This window comes from Sphaeramia orbicularis, chromosome 18, assembly GCF_902148855.1.
Source record: "Sphaeramia orbicularis chromosome 18, fSphaOr1.1, whole genome shotgun sequence".
Classification (NCBI taxonomy): domain Eukaryota; kingdom Metazoa; phylum Chordata; class Actinopteri; order Kurtiformes; family Apogonidae; genus Sphaeramia; species Sphaeramia orbicularis.
This window is the reverse complement of record NC_043974.1, coordinates 8,800,401-8,817,280: the sequence shown is the minus strand read 5'-3', so window position 1 is coordinate 8,817,280 and position 16,880 is coordinate 8,800,401. Positions and strand designations below refer to the sequence as shown.

The following is a 16,880-nucleotide window of genomic DNA, read 5'->3' as shown; positions in this document are numbered from 1 at the left end:
CATAAGCAATGCTATCAAGAATATCTCAGAATGAAAATCTGGTCAATGCAATATCCAGCTGGCAAAAAGGTTCACACAAACCACAAAAAATAGAGATGTAAAGCAAAAGGACAGGTCTAACTAGATATCTGTATTTTATGTTAATTTTGAAGACCTCTATATATTGTATTTATTTCATGGCTTTCTTAATATTTATATCATGCACAAAAGCAGTGAGCGATGGTCTGACTACATCTACATCCGTGGATAAATTGTTTAGCCACAACAGTCAGTTAATTGTATTATATTTTCATTCCAGTTTTATCTTCCATTCTAACTCCATTGCAGTTCTCTGGAGGCGCCACTAGGGGGAGAGCGGTACGCCATGTCCGCTTGTACTACCTAGTTGCGTCATCATTACGGGCCCCGGAACCAGCGACAAGGGGCGAGTGAATTTCTTGTTTACAGCAGCAAGCCCAGTATTTGTTCTTTTTATCCTACAGCAACGATATTCGCAACTTTATCGTGAAAAATTGAATGTCACAGTAAGGTAAAATGATTGTTAAAAGGCTGTGTGATGTCTGTTTGTAGCTCTGACGACAGATGCGTCAAGTGACGGGGGCATCGTGTTGTGCTAACGCTATGAACCGTTATACATTTTAACATTTTGTCTTCGTGTTACGATAGTTTTCGTTTTATATTTGACATCTCAGGCAATGTTACCGACTGTCATAACGAAAGCGACTATGTTGTTAAACATCATTATTTTTAGTCCGCTATGATCTCTTTCTGGTAGGTTTTGAGGACATATTAAGGCCAGCTGTTAAGGGTAAATAAGAGAAAACACTGTTAATATGTTATGCCAGTACTATGTCCAGAACATAAATAAATCAGTTTTCATCTTTGTAATGAAACACAATAGGGTATAAATAATTTTATGCAATATCCATGCGATTGTTAGTATGCCAAATGCAATTAAAACTGAGCCTGTACTTTATATATGTATATGAATGGAAAAAAGGAAGTATTTTGAAGTTGCTGAATATTCCTGGTTATTTTTTTTATACAGTATAGTTTTGACTGCTGCATAGGCAATTGAGGATGTAGCTATTTTATATTATTTTCAAGATAATTCTAAATTGTGATGAAACCAACTGTAATAATGGTATATGCACCTTTTCACACATGTAATATTAGAATTAGTTCTAAACAATAAAAAAACTTAAATCAGGACTCACAAGGATTGATGAGTCACATCGCCTACCCAGATCCTCCTTCAACTGTAACCCAGAACTATGTCATTCTTGTTGATAACATACTGATATGTTGGTGCACTAGTTCATTTAAAATGAAAATTCATTACTTGCTGATCTCAGACTTTATTTTAATCATACTAAGTTAATGAATATTCCTGGTTTGATATCCAGTGTACTCTATTTCTGTAGGTGTTTTCTGTCTCTGAGGTCCAGCAGTGCTGTCAGTTGCCATGGCGTCTCCAGGGGGACAAGGAGGAGGAGCTCTGTCCACGAGAGGAGGCGGTGGTGCCAAAAGGATGAAATGGGCTCTGGAGCTGAGCTTGGGAAACACCAGGTAAACAGAGAATGTAGTGTATACAAAAACACGTACAGTTCATAAAACGGAAGGGATTGTCTTTTCCTCAGAATAACAAAACCTGTATGTGCAGTGATTTTATCAATAGAATTTACATTTCTTTCCCTTATCAGTGCATACCTGATCAATGGAAAGGAAATGGAGGTTTGTCCGAGGTTGTCTTGCTGTTTAAAGCTAGTCCAAACCTGAACACAATACGTGCAGTTTGAAACAGAAACTGTTGCTTTCCATTGCTCTTTGGTGACAGTGACTGTTTTTACATGCACAGTAGCATCCCATTTTTGAGGTTTATCCCAATTTAGATATTCTTTGAGACATGACATTTACATGTTACAGAGGAAAATCTGTGCACTCATATCCCTGTGGACACGGCAAATACCAGTATTCTGGTTGCCTACTACTGCTGCTGTTTCCACAGACGCCTGTGACATTTAAGATATTAATTTAATCTGACAGTTCAGTAGCTGCTCCTTAACTTTAATGTCACAGTGACTATACAAAATGAGGTCACTTTGGTTAATGTAGCTTTGTCATATGCCAGCATCGTAGTGTGGATTTATCTTATTGATATTCTTCTATTCCAAGCAAAGGGACATGAGATCAACTGGTCAACAACCTCCACTTTTTATTCTGTCACTGCCACCATGTAGGATAAGGAGGCAGATGAAGATCTACAGCTCTGACTGATGACAGAGGGTCATCATGATGAAGCTCAGTGACTGGTTTTTATGTTATTTTTCACAGACCATCTGCACTGAACATGTTGTTAAACCAATGTCCAATTGGTTGGTTTACTACAAGCTTGAAGTGGTTAGGGTTACGATGCTTTTTCCATCCAATCTGCCCAAAGTATTACATTTTTTTATTACTGAATGACAAAACTGTGTCTTCATTGCTCTAGAAGTGAGATGCTTTCATTGTCACCATCATGTTTGTATTTCTGTCATTTAACACCAGAGCAGTAATCCACAAATGTCAGAGCCAAGATAAGATATATACGTCTAATAGTATCTTTGCTACTTCTAAAGTACTCCAGTTAGTGTTACTGGGTTTCTCAAAACCAGGATGTAGTCTTACCCAGTGTACTGAAATCACGGTAGGATTTATACATGTACAGGATACTTCAAAGCATCCACAATACTGATGTGCATGTAACTGGAGTGAGTGGAGTGATCAGTATTGTTTTATCATGTTGAAAGAGGGACTACTGAGTTGCAGGATATATAACTACGTTGTTTGTGTGGCCTATGTGCTGCAGGAGTCGTGGAGACCGTCAGGGCGGTCAAGGCGATGTTGTTTATCCCATCGGCTACTCTGAGAAACCTGTTCCTGACACAAGCATCCAGGAAACAGACAAGAATCTGGTTGAGAAGGTGAGCCAGATTAAGTAACATGTCTTGGTTAGATGTACAATAAATTGTTTAAATATGCACCTGGGAAATTGGCAAGGAAAAGTAAATGTGTTTAAAAAGTGTATAGTGTTAGAAGAACTAGAAAATATGTGATCAAAGATGATTACAATTGTATATTGTTTCATTTTTATCCATTCACATTTTGCTTTTGGAATTCTATGCAGATTCCAATATTTTCTGGTGCAAAAAAAACAAAATTACCCTACCTTTATTCTTAGGACATTTAGGCTATAATCAGTAAATCATCAAAGTATCTTTTATCATTATAATAGTTAGAGATGTACTGACTATCTGCAAAGACAATAGAAGGTAAAGAATCGGTGAATAAGCTGGTGCCTCCTTGACAACAGCTTTCAGTCTAACATGGCAGCAGTGTAGCTCTGCTGCTATGTACTGATGTTACCATGTAACAAATAATATGCTCTTGCTTCTTATCATTATTTAATTGTAGCAAAGAATATAGACACAGAGATTAAGGAAGTCCAAAATGGTGGAAAAATAGTTTTGTTGCTGTGAGATTCTGTTGTCGTGGAACAATATAGTAGTGTTTAGTTCTTTGCTATCAGTATTGGTAGAAGGTGGCTCTTGAATTGTGGCCAGTGGCTTCTATTGTTATCATTAGGCTTCAAATGGAATTACTCTTTTAGGTCAAAAGTTGAGATGATAAAAAAAAAACTACTACCACCTTGTTTTTTTCTTTACAGTTCACTAGATGTTCACCTGTACAGAGCTGCTGCTTCTTTTTTTTATCTTAATTACCATTACTTAGAGTTAAAGCTTTTTCTTGCCCCTAACTGTTTATATATCCGCTAAAAAAAATCTTTGGTCTGTCAATCTTTAAATAAAATAAAATGTAGACATTATTTGTTTATTTTTAGTATAAAATGTAGAGGTCACTCACCTCTGCTTTCTACCACGGCTAGTGAGATGTTATGAGTATAGCCTTAGTTAGCTGCATCAGAAACAATAATGCGGCAGTGGTGCATCCCTTTAGGTTCCCACCATGTTGAAATTCACTTGTTTTATCTGGGTTCCCGTGGGGTCAAAAAGTCATAAAACTCTTGAATTTACAAATCTGCATTTAATATCTTAAAAAAGTTTTTACAATGTATTACATTTAACATGGCAGGTCTTAAGTTATGTTACCATAAACTTGTTGGCTGTATTGCTTAAATGTGTTTGGGAAATGTCCAAGCTGTAAAGAAAGTAACACTGGTCTACTCAGTTTCACCCGTTCCAACCCAGTAGTTTTAAGAAGTCTTAAATTTAACTTGTAGAAACCTGTAAGAACCCTGATTATAAAGTTTAGAGTTCTTGATAGTCACACAAATGCCTCTACTGTTTTTCTCTTATATAGCGTTGCTGGGATGTGGCCCTTGGACCCCTAAAACAGATCCCCATGAACCTATTCATCATGTACATGTCAGGAAACACCATCTCCATCTTCCCCATCATGATGGTCTGCATGATGGCGTGGAGACCCATCCAGGCTCTTATGTCTATGTCTGCCAGTGAGTATTCCAGTTATTTACTTCATTTTCACTTGGTCACCGCGTACCATTTCCTGAATTGAGTTTTAACAGTTTCTCATTATATGCACTGTTACATTTTGTGCTTCCTTTAAGCAAGTTGCTCTTTTTAGGGAGTTTAAGCACAGAACTTTTCAGCAAAAGAAATAACTCCATTGGCAAATGTGACTAACTTTTGAGATGTACTGTATGTATAAGAGCACAGCCCATGGCAAAACATGCAAGAGGCCTCATACTGTGATTGTGCTTTTGAATGTATAAATATTTTTAAATAGAAGGTAATGTAGTGCTCACTGCCAGACATATATTATGTTGTATCACATAGATATTCAACCTAACATCCAGCACCATGCTGAAAGACGGGATCAGTGCAAACAATTCTGATGAATGAGACAATGTGAAACTAAAAATCCTCAGACATGTCATTTACCTTTCCCTTTGTCTTGTGTTACAGCTTTCAAACTGTTGGAGAGCTCCAGCCAGCAGTGGCTTCAAGGTCTGGTCTATCTGATCGGAAACCTTCTGGGCTCGGCGCTGGCCATCTACAAGTGCCAATCAATGGGACTGCTCCCAACACATTCGTCTGATTGGCTAGCTTTCATAGATCCACCTCAGGTAAATATAATGATCAGCATAAAATAACAGGAAAGATATATGGGTGGCCGCGGTGGGTTATCCAGTAACCGAAGAGTTGGTGGTTCGAATCCCACTCTGTCCTAGTCATGTGCCATTGTGTCCTTGCCCACATTGCTACTTACACTGGTGCATGAATGCATATAAATGTTTGTTGGTGGTCGGAGGGCCGTTGGCACGGATTGGCAGCCACGCTTCCATCAGTCTGCCCCAGGGTAGGGTTGTAACGATGTCATGGTGTTATGATTAATTCCGATTTTAAACGTCATGGTTAATTAATCGTCAAGGCTGCCAAAAACAGTCTCATAAAGTACAGTAGTCTGAGACAGACAGTTCAGAAATTCGGACCGTTCATATATTTTCGATGCAGGCTCACTTTCACTTCCATACAGTTTTTATTCACTACTGTCATCTACGCAGCTTCAGACTACTGTTGTGCAACCAAGTCACAACTTTTTGGCTGCATAACTTTTGAACAGTAAGGCCATTCTTCTCCAGCGGTTCAGACTGTCATACAAGCTTCGGGATGGTTAAACTTGTGAATTGATACAGTAAATGGGCTCTGATCACAAGGCAAACTACATAAAATAGTCTGATGATTCACAACAGCGGGAGACGGAGAGGAATTAGTAATGCACATTAAGTTTTACTTTTGTGGGGGTGCAGCACGGACTGCCACCCCATGTATAAACCAACTGCAAAACAATCATAGTAATCGTGAAACCACAATTATTTCTCTAACAATAATTGTAGCAACAAAATCTCTAATTGTTAGATCCCAACCTCAGGGCAGCTGTGGCTACATATGTAGTTTACCACCACCAGAGTGTGAATGTGTGAGTGAATGAATAATGGATCCATTGTATGCGCTTTGAGTATGCATTAATAGAAAAGTGCTATATAAATCTAATCCATTATTATTATTATGTAACAGTTGAGGTGTTATGGGTGTAAAGAGTTATCATTTGTGTTTCTCTGTTTTAATTCAATGCAGTGGAAAGAAAGATAGCGATTACAGAATATGATGGCTTAGGTTTTTGTAGTAATTGAAAATGATGCCGATACACACTATACACACATAAACCAACAACATATATTCCTCATTCTCATTCATCCAAGATGTGGCAGGTTTTTGGACTGGTTAGATTTTCTTGGCAGCCTTTCACTTCTCTTCCAAAAGGCGTCATTAGTCCTGGTAGATTGGTGAAGTGTTCCAAGTATGGCTGGGCTGTCCACATTAATGTGGATATTTTACATAACAACCATTTTTGTCATCCACACATAAACAGTGCTTTGAGTCACTTAAACAGATTTTTTCTTGAAACACTCACATGTCTGTTTTTTTTTTTGTGTAAACAACATGCGCTTGTGTGTCTCTATATCAGAACCCAACAGCAACCATGGCCAATGTATTATTCTTATAGCTGTTATTGTAATACCGATAGCAGATTGTGGCCAGCACCAATACATTTGCGGAGAAGGATGATTTAGCAGAATCTATATAATATGAAGAAGGTGCTTCAAAACCCAAACCAACTCAAGTTTACAAGTTGTCAGTTTTGCTCAACTTCCTGACAGACTAAAGCCTGTGTTTCTGCTACATCCTGTGTTATCTGATACTCTGCAGGTTTAGCTGCTTAAAGTTAAACAGAAACAATGATTTATAGTCATTTTGTGAGATACTTTGTAAAATGAAGGTCATAGAAACCAGTAAAAAAAAAAAATAGAGGGGAAAAATACATTTATAAAAATATCCAAATTAATGTGAACAGGCCATTAACCTGTAGGAGAGTCATCAAGGTCACTGTGAGTTGTTGACCAGCTTCCTTTAGAGGGGTCTGTCACACATTCAGAATCATTGATATGACATATGAATGGTTGTCCTGTCCGATTGTGTTCAGAGGTGTTAGATTCACATGGGTCAAAGTTGTAGCTGGGGGGGGGGGGGTTCTCATTACTGCAGGGTAAGTGTTGTAGCCCACCTACTCTGTTGATTGATGGCTTTTCCACATTAACCGGGAGGACTGTCTACTGGTAATTTCTTGGGTGTGTGTGCACTGTCTCAAAGAGCTATTAATCTGATTACAGTGGAAAAATTATAAAACTTAATTTGTGCTGGTTATTCATTTATCATTTACCCATTTACTTTTCATTCTAACTCAACAGGAATAAAATGCAAGAGTCAAAAGGTTTTGAATGTATAGATGAAATACAGCTGAGAACATTTCAGAACCTTTGTTATTAAAACTGAATCAAATGTGAGCAGCATACAATTTTAATTTCAACTGTTGTTATTCTGAAATACATCATCCTTTGTAAGATACCTGAATTTTCCCTTAGTACACTGTACATGTCATGACAGATATGATAATTTTTTCATCAGGTATTTATTTCTTTGTTTATTTATTGTTTTATTTCAATGTACACTACCAGTCAAAAATTTTAGAACACCCCAATTTTTCACAGAAAACTGGAAAAATTGGGGTGTTCTAAAAATTTTGACCGGTAGTGTATATTCACAGTATCTTCACTGAATGTTCTCAGGATGTTCAGCTTATTACTTTGCATGTACTGTCAAGCTCTCAGATGTATTAGCATGCATAATATCACATTGTTAACCCATTAAAAACATCAACTATGAAAAGCAAAATGAAAATACACAGATTTCATATTGAGCTGATGGTGAATTTGTGAATATGAAAACAGGTGACAGTTAAGTTAAGTGGGCTGTAGGCAATATGATCTTCCTCACTCAAACTGAAGTGAATCTGTGTGGATTATAGAGGTATCCTTGATGTGGATATATTATTTTATACCTGTGTGGCAGAGTTTCTTTTGACTAAAGGAGGGACAGAGTAACGCATACATACATCTAACCTGTGACCAAGAATGTGACATTTTTCATGTTTTAACAAGTTAGTTGTTCCATTAGTTTAGATGTCCATAATAGTGTGAAAGTATATTGTTTTAACAGGATATTTACACATTACATGTCATAAAACATAAAATACATCTTGTTATGACAGGAAACTTCTCATTTCATAATATGATGCTGGTCCATTTTTAGCTCTCCGACCAATAGCAATTTCTTCAAACATCTTCCCTGACTAAACTACTGGTCGGATTCATTTCAGATTTTATATGTAGCTTCCTTGGGACAATATCTACAAAGTTTGTTCACAGTTTTGGGAAATTTTTGGGAGGGATCTTGAAAGATTGTAAGTTTTCCTTTACTTATAATGGGCCATATTTTGATGGCTTTTAATATTGAAATAGTTACAGATATCAATATAGTTACTATTGAGCACTGATAGGAAGTCATATAAGGACTTTCATTTGATTAGTTGAGTTCTCCTCCAGTGAAAGTACCACCACTTTTGTTGGGAGATTGATCTCCTGTATCAAGACCACATAACTCTAACATAAAGGTAGAACCTGATAACCTCACAAATTCAACTTATTGATTTTTGATAGAACATGGCAGTGAGCTACAGGGCCATGGGCTCTATGCATGGCCTACTGCTTCTTGAACTTCAGGCAGCTCCTCTATTTCCTGTCTTTCATTATTGGACACACTGATTAATTCAGGTGTACCTGACCACAGTAGTCACAACAAGAAGTAGCAGACGCTTGGATTAATCAATGTGTCCAATAATGAAAGACAGGAAATAAAGGAGCTGCCTGAAGCTCAGGAAGTAGTGGGCCTGTGCGTAAACCCCATTCGTCCTATTTTAGTTTTTTCAATCTAGAAGGAAAACTTGTTTTTATTAGGAAATGTTGTGACTTGAATATCGATATCAATAATCATAGGGTTTTGAGGACACATGGTTTGAAAGAGATGTAAAATAATTAATCTATGTAAATGTGGAGCAACCATCTTTGAACAGAGGAGGTGGGGAATGATGCTTTCAGTGCAGCCATGAAACCCCCCCTAGTCGGCTCTACACCCAGCCACACCTTTTGACCATTGTGATTTATCTAGTTACATAGATGGTAGAGGTTTCTGTTATACTGGTACTAACTCAGTGGTTACCAACCTTTTTTGGCTCGTTACCCCATTTTAACATCACAAATTTCTGGTGACCCCAAACATTCAAAACGGAGACATTTTTCTCCTGGAGATGTCTTAGCGGGGCCAGGCGGGTGAAGAAGTCTCTCCATTCTCTGTTCAGTCCGGTTTCAACTGTGTCCAGGCAGGTTGAATTGTAGTAACGCATGCAGTTACATGATCAGGTCAATCAAGATATGCCTTCTCAGATGTCATATCCTGCATTTTATTTGAACTTGATTTTTATTAGGAAAAATGTGTGGTGTTTTAATTATAATGAAATATATATTGAATCATTAAAAATAGGGATGCACCGATACCAATACGAGTATCGGCATCGGCTCCGATACTCAGTGTGTGTACTCGTATTCGTAAAAGACATCCAATACAAATGCACCGATACCACTTAAGGCCGTGTGACATTCACAGTTCAGTGCAGCAAGTATGCGGCGGTGGAATAATGTGTGGAGAGTGGGGAGATTTTTCAAAATAAATGACGGTGATAAAAGTAACGCTGACTGCAAGTAACGTTAAAGACACAGACAGATACGTTCTGTCCATCCTCTCCGTACATTCCATCCGTTTACCAGGTGCTCGCGGATGCGTAAACAGAATGAGAATACCAGCGGGTGTACGGAGCAGTGCGGACCGTGAAAACGCTGCAATATTAGTATCACATTAGTGTTACCTCTGTCGTCTCCATGTTTGTTATAACTGACTTTCTTCTTCTTCTCAAAAAACTTTACTCTTCTTCATGGTATTTGTCCAGTATGGTTAATTAAGAGCGGCGCCCCCTGGTGGATTGATTGAGAAATGCACATTCCAACACATTAAATGTCAGTAGCAGCACTTTGTTCTAGTTAGACTAATGACAACGACAATAAAGCACATTTACAAAAGGAACAAAGAACTGGAATGAGATTATTAAGTACTCGTATCGATACTCGGTATTGGCAAGTACTCAAATGTAAGTACTCGTCCTCGGTCTGGAAAAAAGTGGTATCGGTGCATCCCTAATTAAAAATATTTTTTATTAGTAGTTTATGTACTTTTATTTTTTATCAATTACTAGAAATTTCATGCGACCCCATATGAATTCCATACGACCCCACATGGGGTCCCAAACCCAAGGTTGAAACACACTGCACTAACAGCCGCAGTAGTAGTACATCCGCTGTTAGTACTTGTATTTATAGTAGTATTGTTAACAGTTCTGGATATTTGTTCTAGTTATTGGTAGTTATACTAGTAACTAGTTCTAGTTTTTAACAGTTGTAGTGCAGTTTGGTGGGCATCCATGTGGCTCCCCCCTATTTCCCCCTCCTTCCCCCCTCCCCGAATCTCTTTCTTTCTCTTCCGCTTCCTCTACTCTTCTCTCCCTCTCTGTTTTACCCCAACTGATCAAGGCAGATGACCATCCTCCGAGAGGTTTCTGCCTGTTAATTCTAAAGGTGTGAGTGACCTGCCTGTAGAGGTTGGGACTGGGCAGGTCCGTGACTCCCACCTTTTCCCAACAACTCTCTTTGACAAAGATAGAAGGAAAGAGGCGAAACTAACAACAGCATTCAGTCCAAAACAAGAGGTGGAGCTCTGATGTAGCCACTGAACAAAAATGAGATAAATAGTGTGACAGTGGCAAAAAAACATGACCACAGAGAGACAAAACTGTAGAGGTTTTTGAGAACTACCATCATTGTGCTTCCATAACAACAGAATTCTGGGTAATGGAAAAATACATTGAGTTTCAGCTTTTTGTTCGAGATTTTAAATGAGATTTGAACTCAGGTGAAATGTCTTCAAGACTGTCTGGTCCAGTTACCTACATACAGAGCTTTCATATCCTGTCTTACATTAAAACAACAACCCATTTAAGCTTCCAGAAGTTAACAAAAATATTTTATTATTATATTGGTCTTCTCTCTTGGATTATGACAAATTTAGTATTCATTTTTTTAGGCTCTAAACAGAAGTAGAACACAAGATTTTCTTCACTAAATGATTTAGCTGATGCCATTGCTTGAGATAAAAGTTGCGTTTTTATAAAGCAACTGGCGTATTTTTGTCAGGTTTTTTCATGTCATCTTACCATGTCAGAGTTGATCAATCTGTGGGCTTTTAACTGAAATTTGTTGTACACCAGCAGAGGTCATAATAGACTCCAATTTCTTTTGAAAGTTAATTAAACCACTTTGTCTCTGTTTTTTTTTTTCACAGAGGATGGAGATCATGGGCGGTGGGATGGTGTTGTAAAAGGATGCAGCGTGCACACAGAGGATGTGTATATTTACAAAGGTTATATACATTCTATGTACATTCTCCAACTCCACCACACCGACTGGCTGCCCTTTACAGCTGACAAGTCATTTTTTTCATCCACGAAATCATTCAACTTCTTCTGCCTCTGTCGAAACGGTTGTTAATACAGCAGCAGAATTTGGGGAGCGTTCTTCATCACCTTCATCTTTAACCTTACAGCCTCGGCCTCCTGCTCTGCTTTGTCTTGTCTGTCGTATTTCAGATTTTGATTCTTCTAATAACGATTTCAAAGCCAGCAGGTCATCAGGTTGACAGTTGTGGAACTGTAATATTTTTTATTTGAAAACAACATTACGTAGGCCTGAAGTAGGAGGTTGTTATTTAACAGAATGGTTTATACCCAGATATAAAATCTTTATATAAATGGCATAAAAAAAAGGAGTTTGCAGTCTGTAACTTGTTCCCATTTCATCAGGCACAGAAGCAGTCATCAGTAGTCATATTATTATTGCAGTAAGGTAGCAATTTCTTCTGTTTCAATCTCTTGTTACTTTTTGTTTCTCAATTTTCTATAAAAACTCATACTTTTGTCAACATGATTCCAGCTTGCTAACCTACAACATTTACTACTGTGTTTAATTTATAGGTCTGTTTAATTTATACTGATTTGCTTGATGAAATAAATCCTTGAATTAAAATACTCTCTGCTGTGAATGAATAAAGATGTGTCTTTATTGTGCTTTGAATTTCTGGTTATTCCATCTTAAGATAAGTTGGGGTTTGTTTTGCATAGTCACAGCCAAAAAAAATAAAAAGAGGTGACTACTACCTATCAAAACCTGGCTTATGAGTAATATTTTTTTTAATCTTTAATTTATCCACACTTAGTAGTTTGTTTGGGTGTGAAGGACAAACAGTGTGTCCTGAAACTAAACAATCCTCTCTGAAAAAACCTTATCTCATGCAGATAATTTCAACACTAGGATATACAGCTTCTACTTTTGAGTGTGGTATTTTTTCACAATATTAGAGCATAAAACATGATTATACAGATTGAAAAAAACAGATTTGACTCTTTATGATCAATTTGACTTTTTCTCTAACATATACAAAAATACAAGGCAGTTACTGTTGAGATCAGGGTGTGTTTTATTCTTGCAGGTATTTCACCAACACCCTGCATGAATAACAAAAGCAGTCAGGTGGAGCTGAGGACAGAACTTGAGTGGCGAGTTGCATAAAGTCTGCAGCTTTATGTCATGAATGAGTAGATGAAAGGTGAATGGCACCCTGCCATGATGTGACCTGGGTGGGTGACATTCATCTTTAGTACAAATTAAATATAAAAATATAAAATATGTTGCATGAAGTCTTCAAGAATATCTCTGAAAACTACTTCGAACAGATTGCAACCAAGTATACATTATAACTAGACCCTGACATGTGAAGGTTAGGTGAGGTAAGCCTTATTATCCTCATGGGGGAGTTTTTTGTCGTCATTGTAAGAGTGATAACACAAAAAAAACAGCGTTATTCCCTCCTTTGAAACTTTCACATAACATACTTTTGGCTTTTTATTTTAAATTACTTTAATAACTTTTTCTTTTATACATTTAGGCCTATTGTTTTCTCCTTTCTAACAGTATTTCTATTTTGTCATATTTTTTATTATTCAGTTTTAAAACCAGATATATTTAAGCATCTACTTTCTTTTATTTCTTATCTCTGATTTTATTAATATATTTCCTTTACACTATGAGTCACTAAGACTTTTATTTTTATGCAGGCTATTGTTTTGTTCATTCATTTATTTATGTCACTTACCATTATAACATCTACAAGAAGAGACCTCATAATAACAATTTAAAACTGAAGAATGCACGGCAGTCTTTCATTTCTGACATTATCACCAAAAACAAAAATAATACATGTGCTTTATTTGCTACAGCTGACAGATTAACAAACCCTCATGTAGCTGCAGCTCCTGAACTTCAGTCCACCAGAGCCTGCAATGAATTTGCCACCGTCTTTACAGAGAAAATCCAGAAAATAAGACAATCAGTCAGTACACCAACTTTGAATCCAGGTTTTGTGCTGTGTCCATTTAAAACTAATTCTAACAGTATGACGCAGTTTCACCCAATAAACCACAAAAACCTTAAGGATAGCTTACACCAACTGAATTCCTCCTCCTGTTGTCTAGATGTTTTGCCAACAACTTTGTTCAAAACAGTTTCAGAGGTTATGGTATCTGATTTGAACTTGTCTCTGTTATCAGATAGGTTCCCTCAGGCATTAAAAACAGCAGTCATCAAAAACAGCAGTCATCAAACCTCTGCTGAAAAAGAACAATTTGGACAGAACCTTAATGCAAAATTACAGGCCTATATCAAATCTGCTGTTTTTAAGTAAAGTTATTGAAAAAACTGCCTTTGAACACTTAAATAAATTTTCAACCCTAAGCAACTGCTTGGATACTTTCCAGTCTGGTTTCATTGCCCCCCCACAACACTTAGACCACTGTGGTCAAAGTGTTTAATGACATCCACTTAAACTCAAATTGTGGCAGAACCTCTGTCCTAATATTGCTGGATGTCAGTGCTGTGTTTGACGCTGTTGACCATAGCATATCACTGGCCAGTCTGCAAAACTGGGTGGGACTCTCTGGCACAGTACTAGTCTGGTTTGCTTCTTATCTGAAAGATAGGGACTATTTTACGTCAGTAGGTAATTTTAACCCTTTCATGCACTGTCCACTCCAATGGACAGTTCTTTTCCAGCTGTTCTGTTGTATATTAATGGGTTTTGTTGTTTTAGTTCCATATCAGCCAACACAGTGGACGCTTATGCACCATCCCATACACTGTAATTCAGATCATTACTGTAACTTTACTGTTCTTGATAAACCTGATCTGCAATAACATGTTTGAGTGTAAATCAGTTGTTATTTGTTAGACAAGAAGGGTTTTTTTTGCATATTATCTCCATGAAGTGAGTAATTACTAGCATTAGAATATGTTAAAATGTGAGAAGACATCAGATTAGCAGCATTAAAAATGTTTTTATTTCATTGTTTTCATATCACTTTCTGATATTGGATTTTAAACATGTTTCTTTACTTCAAAAATTAAATGCATGGATATTTTTGTAACTCCACAGAAAAAAAAAAACTCAATCGCATTGTTTTTTTCATGGCTAAACACTGAAGAAAAAAATCTTGACAAAGGTTCTCATAATTCGTGCATGAAAGGGTTAAATCTAAATAGAGGAAAATAACATGTGAGGTCCCCCAAGGCTCCATCCTGGGACCAAATTTTTTTTATATCATAATTACGCTGATGACACACAGCTCTATATCTCAGTGTCATCAGGTGACCATAGTCCCATACAGGCCCTGGGTAAAAGTATAGAGCAAATGCATGAATGGATGTGCCACAGTTTCCTTCAGCTAAACATGGACAAAACAGAGGTAGTTGTTTTTAGACCAAACACGAGCGATCAAGTCAGCACAGAGCTCCAATTATTACAACTAAAAACCAGCTGTCAGGCCTGAAATCTGGGTGTAGTGATGGACCCAGACCTGAACTTTCAAAAGCATAATAAGACCATTACAAAGACAGTTTACTACCACCTGAAGAATATCTCAATTAAAGAACTTGTGTCTCAGCAGGACCTGGAAAAACTAGTTTATGCATTTATCTTCAGTTGATTAGATTTCTGTAACAGTGTCTTTACAGGTCTGACGAAAAAGTCTATCAAAAAGCTGCATCTGATCCAAAATGCTGCTGCTGCTCAAGTCCTCACTAGAACCAAAAAAGCTGACCACATCACACCGGTTCTGGGGTCTTTACACTGACTTTCTGTCTCTCAGCAGATAGACTTTAAAATACTTTTGTTAGTTTATAAAGCTCTGAATGGTTCAAGGCCCAAATACATCAGTGACCTTCTTTTACCGTATGAACCATTCGGACCACTCAGATCCACTGGCACAGGTTTGCTCTCTGTCTCCAGAGTCAGAACCAAGCAGAGAGAAGCAGCTTTTAGTTTTTATGCTCCACACATCTGGAACAAACCAGAAAACTGCAGGTCTACTGAAACTCTGCTGAGACTCATTTGTTTACAGCGGCCTTTGATTAGGGTAGTTTTTTCAGTTCTGACACCTGCACTGACACTCACAGTTTTAACTTGATTGATTTAATATTAAATTCTTAATTTCAGTCAAGACTGTTTTTATCAGCTGTTGTTTTAACTCTCTCTTATTCCTGTTGTAATTTCCTTCTTTATTTTTTTTTTTTTTTATCTTTTCTGCACTCTCCTCTTGTTTAATGTTTTATTCTCTATGATTTTATTGTAATGTTATGCCTTTGTAAAGCACTTTGAACTACCTAGTGTATGAATGGTGCTTTATAAATAAATTTGCCTTGCCTTGCCCATTGATATTTTTGTTTTTTGCCGCCATGTTTTCATGTTTTAGTTACATTTTCAAAATGTATTTTCTTATTTTATTTTTTCTTCTCATTTTTTTTTTTTTTACTTGCTGTAAGTATTACTATTTTTGTCATCATGTATTTTTTTATTTTGTTAAATTTTGATGAGTAGATTTCATGAAACCCCATGTGAAATATTTTATTTTTATCTTATTATTTTGTGGACAGACATTTTTCAGCGTCTGTTTCCTTTTATGCGTTACTTTTTTTTTTTGGTATTTATTTTACTTACCGTTAATATTTCTATTTTTATTGTCACGTTTCTATTATTTTATTTGTTTATTTATTTGACCAGTGGTGTATTTCATTTCATTTATTTTATTCACATATCTATTAAAAGATCCAAGTGTAAAAACATTACATATGCATTTACATTATGTGAAAGAGGACACCCTGGGAAGCTGAAGAGCTTTTTGAGAGGGGCCTAGGCGCAAAGAATAAATAACGTATGTAACAGTAATGCAACACATTTTCCAATATGACAAACCCAAAAATACCCACCCTTTTCAAGCACCCACACTTTCACACAGTACAGGTTTACATGATTAGCATATTGAACCACAGTTTCACTCACACACACTCACATACACAAAATAAAATAATATTAATAATAATGATAATTTCCCTAACCTGAACCTAATCTAAGCCCTACTCCTAACTTTTATTTTGTTTGAAACGATGCATTTATGGTTAATTTAATTTTCATAGTTCTTCATAAGACGGTAGAATGTTTTTGAGGTCCACGGCTGCTCGTCATCTCGTCTCGCGCAGTTTTGACATAGTTTCGGGGCCGGTTCAACTCGCCTGACCCGGTCCGGAGGGGGGCGCGCGGGGGGGGCGGACTGTCAGCCAGTGAAGGGGCGGGACAGGTGAGGAGGAGGAGAGGCTTAAAAGGACAGCGCTGGCACTTCTGTCCTACGGTGTG

General features: G+C 37.1%; 1 protein-coding gene across 2 annotated transcripts; it reads left to right on the top strand.

The window, feature by feature from the left end:
- The first annotated feature begins 394 nt into the window (after positions 1-394).
- On the top strand, positions 395-12,202 carry emc4 (ER membrane protein complex subunit 4). 2 transcript variants are annotated; one of them, XM_030162615.1, is made up of 6 exons: positions 395-529; positions 1,425-1,569; positions 2,849-2,963; positions 4,360-4,513; positions 4,986-5,146; positions 11,427-12,202. In XM_030162615.1, the coding sequence occupies exons 2-6, from the start codon at positions 1,466-1,468 to the stop codon at positions 11,460-11,462; spliced, it is 570 nt and encodes a 189-aa protein (XP_030018475.1). In that variant the 5' UTR covers positions 395-529; positions 1,425-1,465; the 3' UTR covers positions 11,463-12,202. The 2 variants fall into 2 exon arrangements, with proteins under 2 accessions (XP_030018475.1, XP_030018476.1); XM_030162616.1 differs by lacking the exon at positions 11,427-12,202 and adding an exon at positions 8,852-8,863 and having other exon boundaries at positions 4,986-5,189.
- Positions 12,203-16,880: the final 4,678 nt, after the last annotated feature.

Bases quoted from the DNA above. Each gene is read 5' to 3' on its own strand.
- emc4 (XM_030162615.1), top strand. From the start codon at position 1,466: ATGGCGTCTCCAGGGGGACAAGGAGGAGGAGCTCTGTCCACGAGAGGA. The intron at 1,570-2,848 runs GTAAACAGAGAA...TATGTGCTGCAG, and splicing joins CTGAGCTTGGGAAACACCAG to GAGTCGTGGAGACCGTCAGG. The intron at 2,964-4,359 runs GTGAGCCAGATT...TCTCTTATATAG, and splicing joins ACAAGAATCTGGTTGAGAAG to CGTTGCTGGGATGTGGCCCT.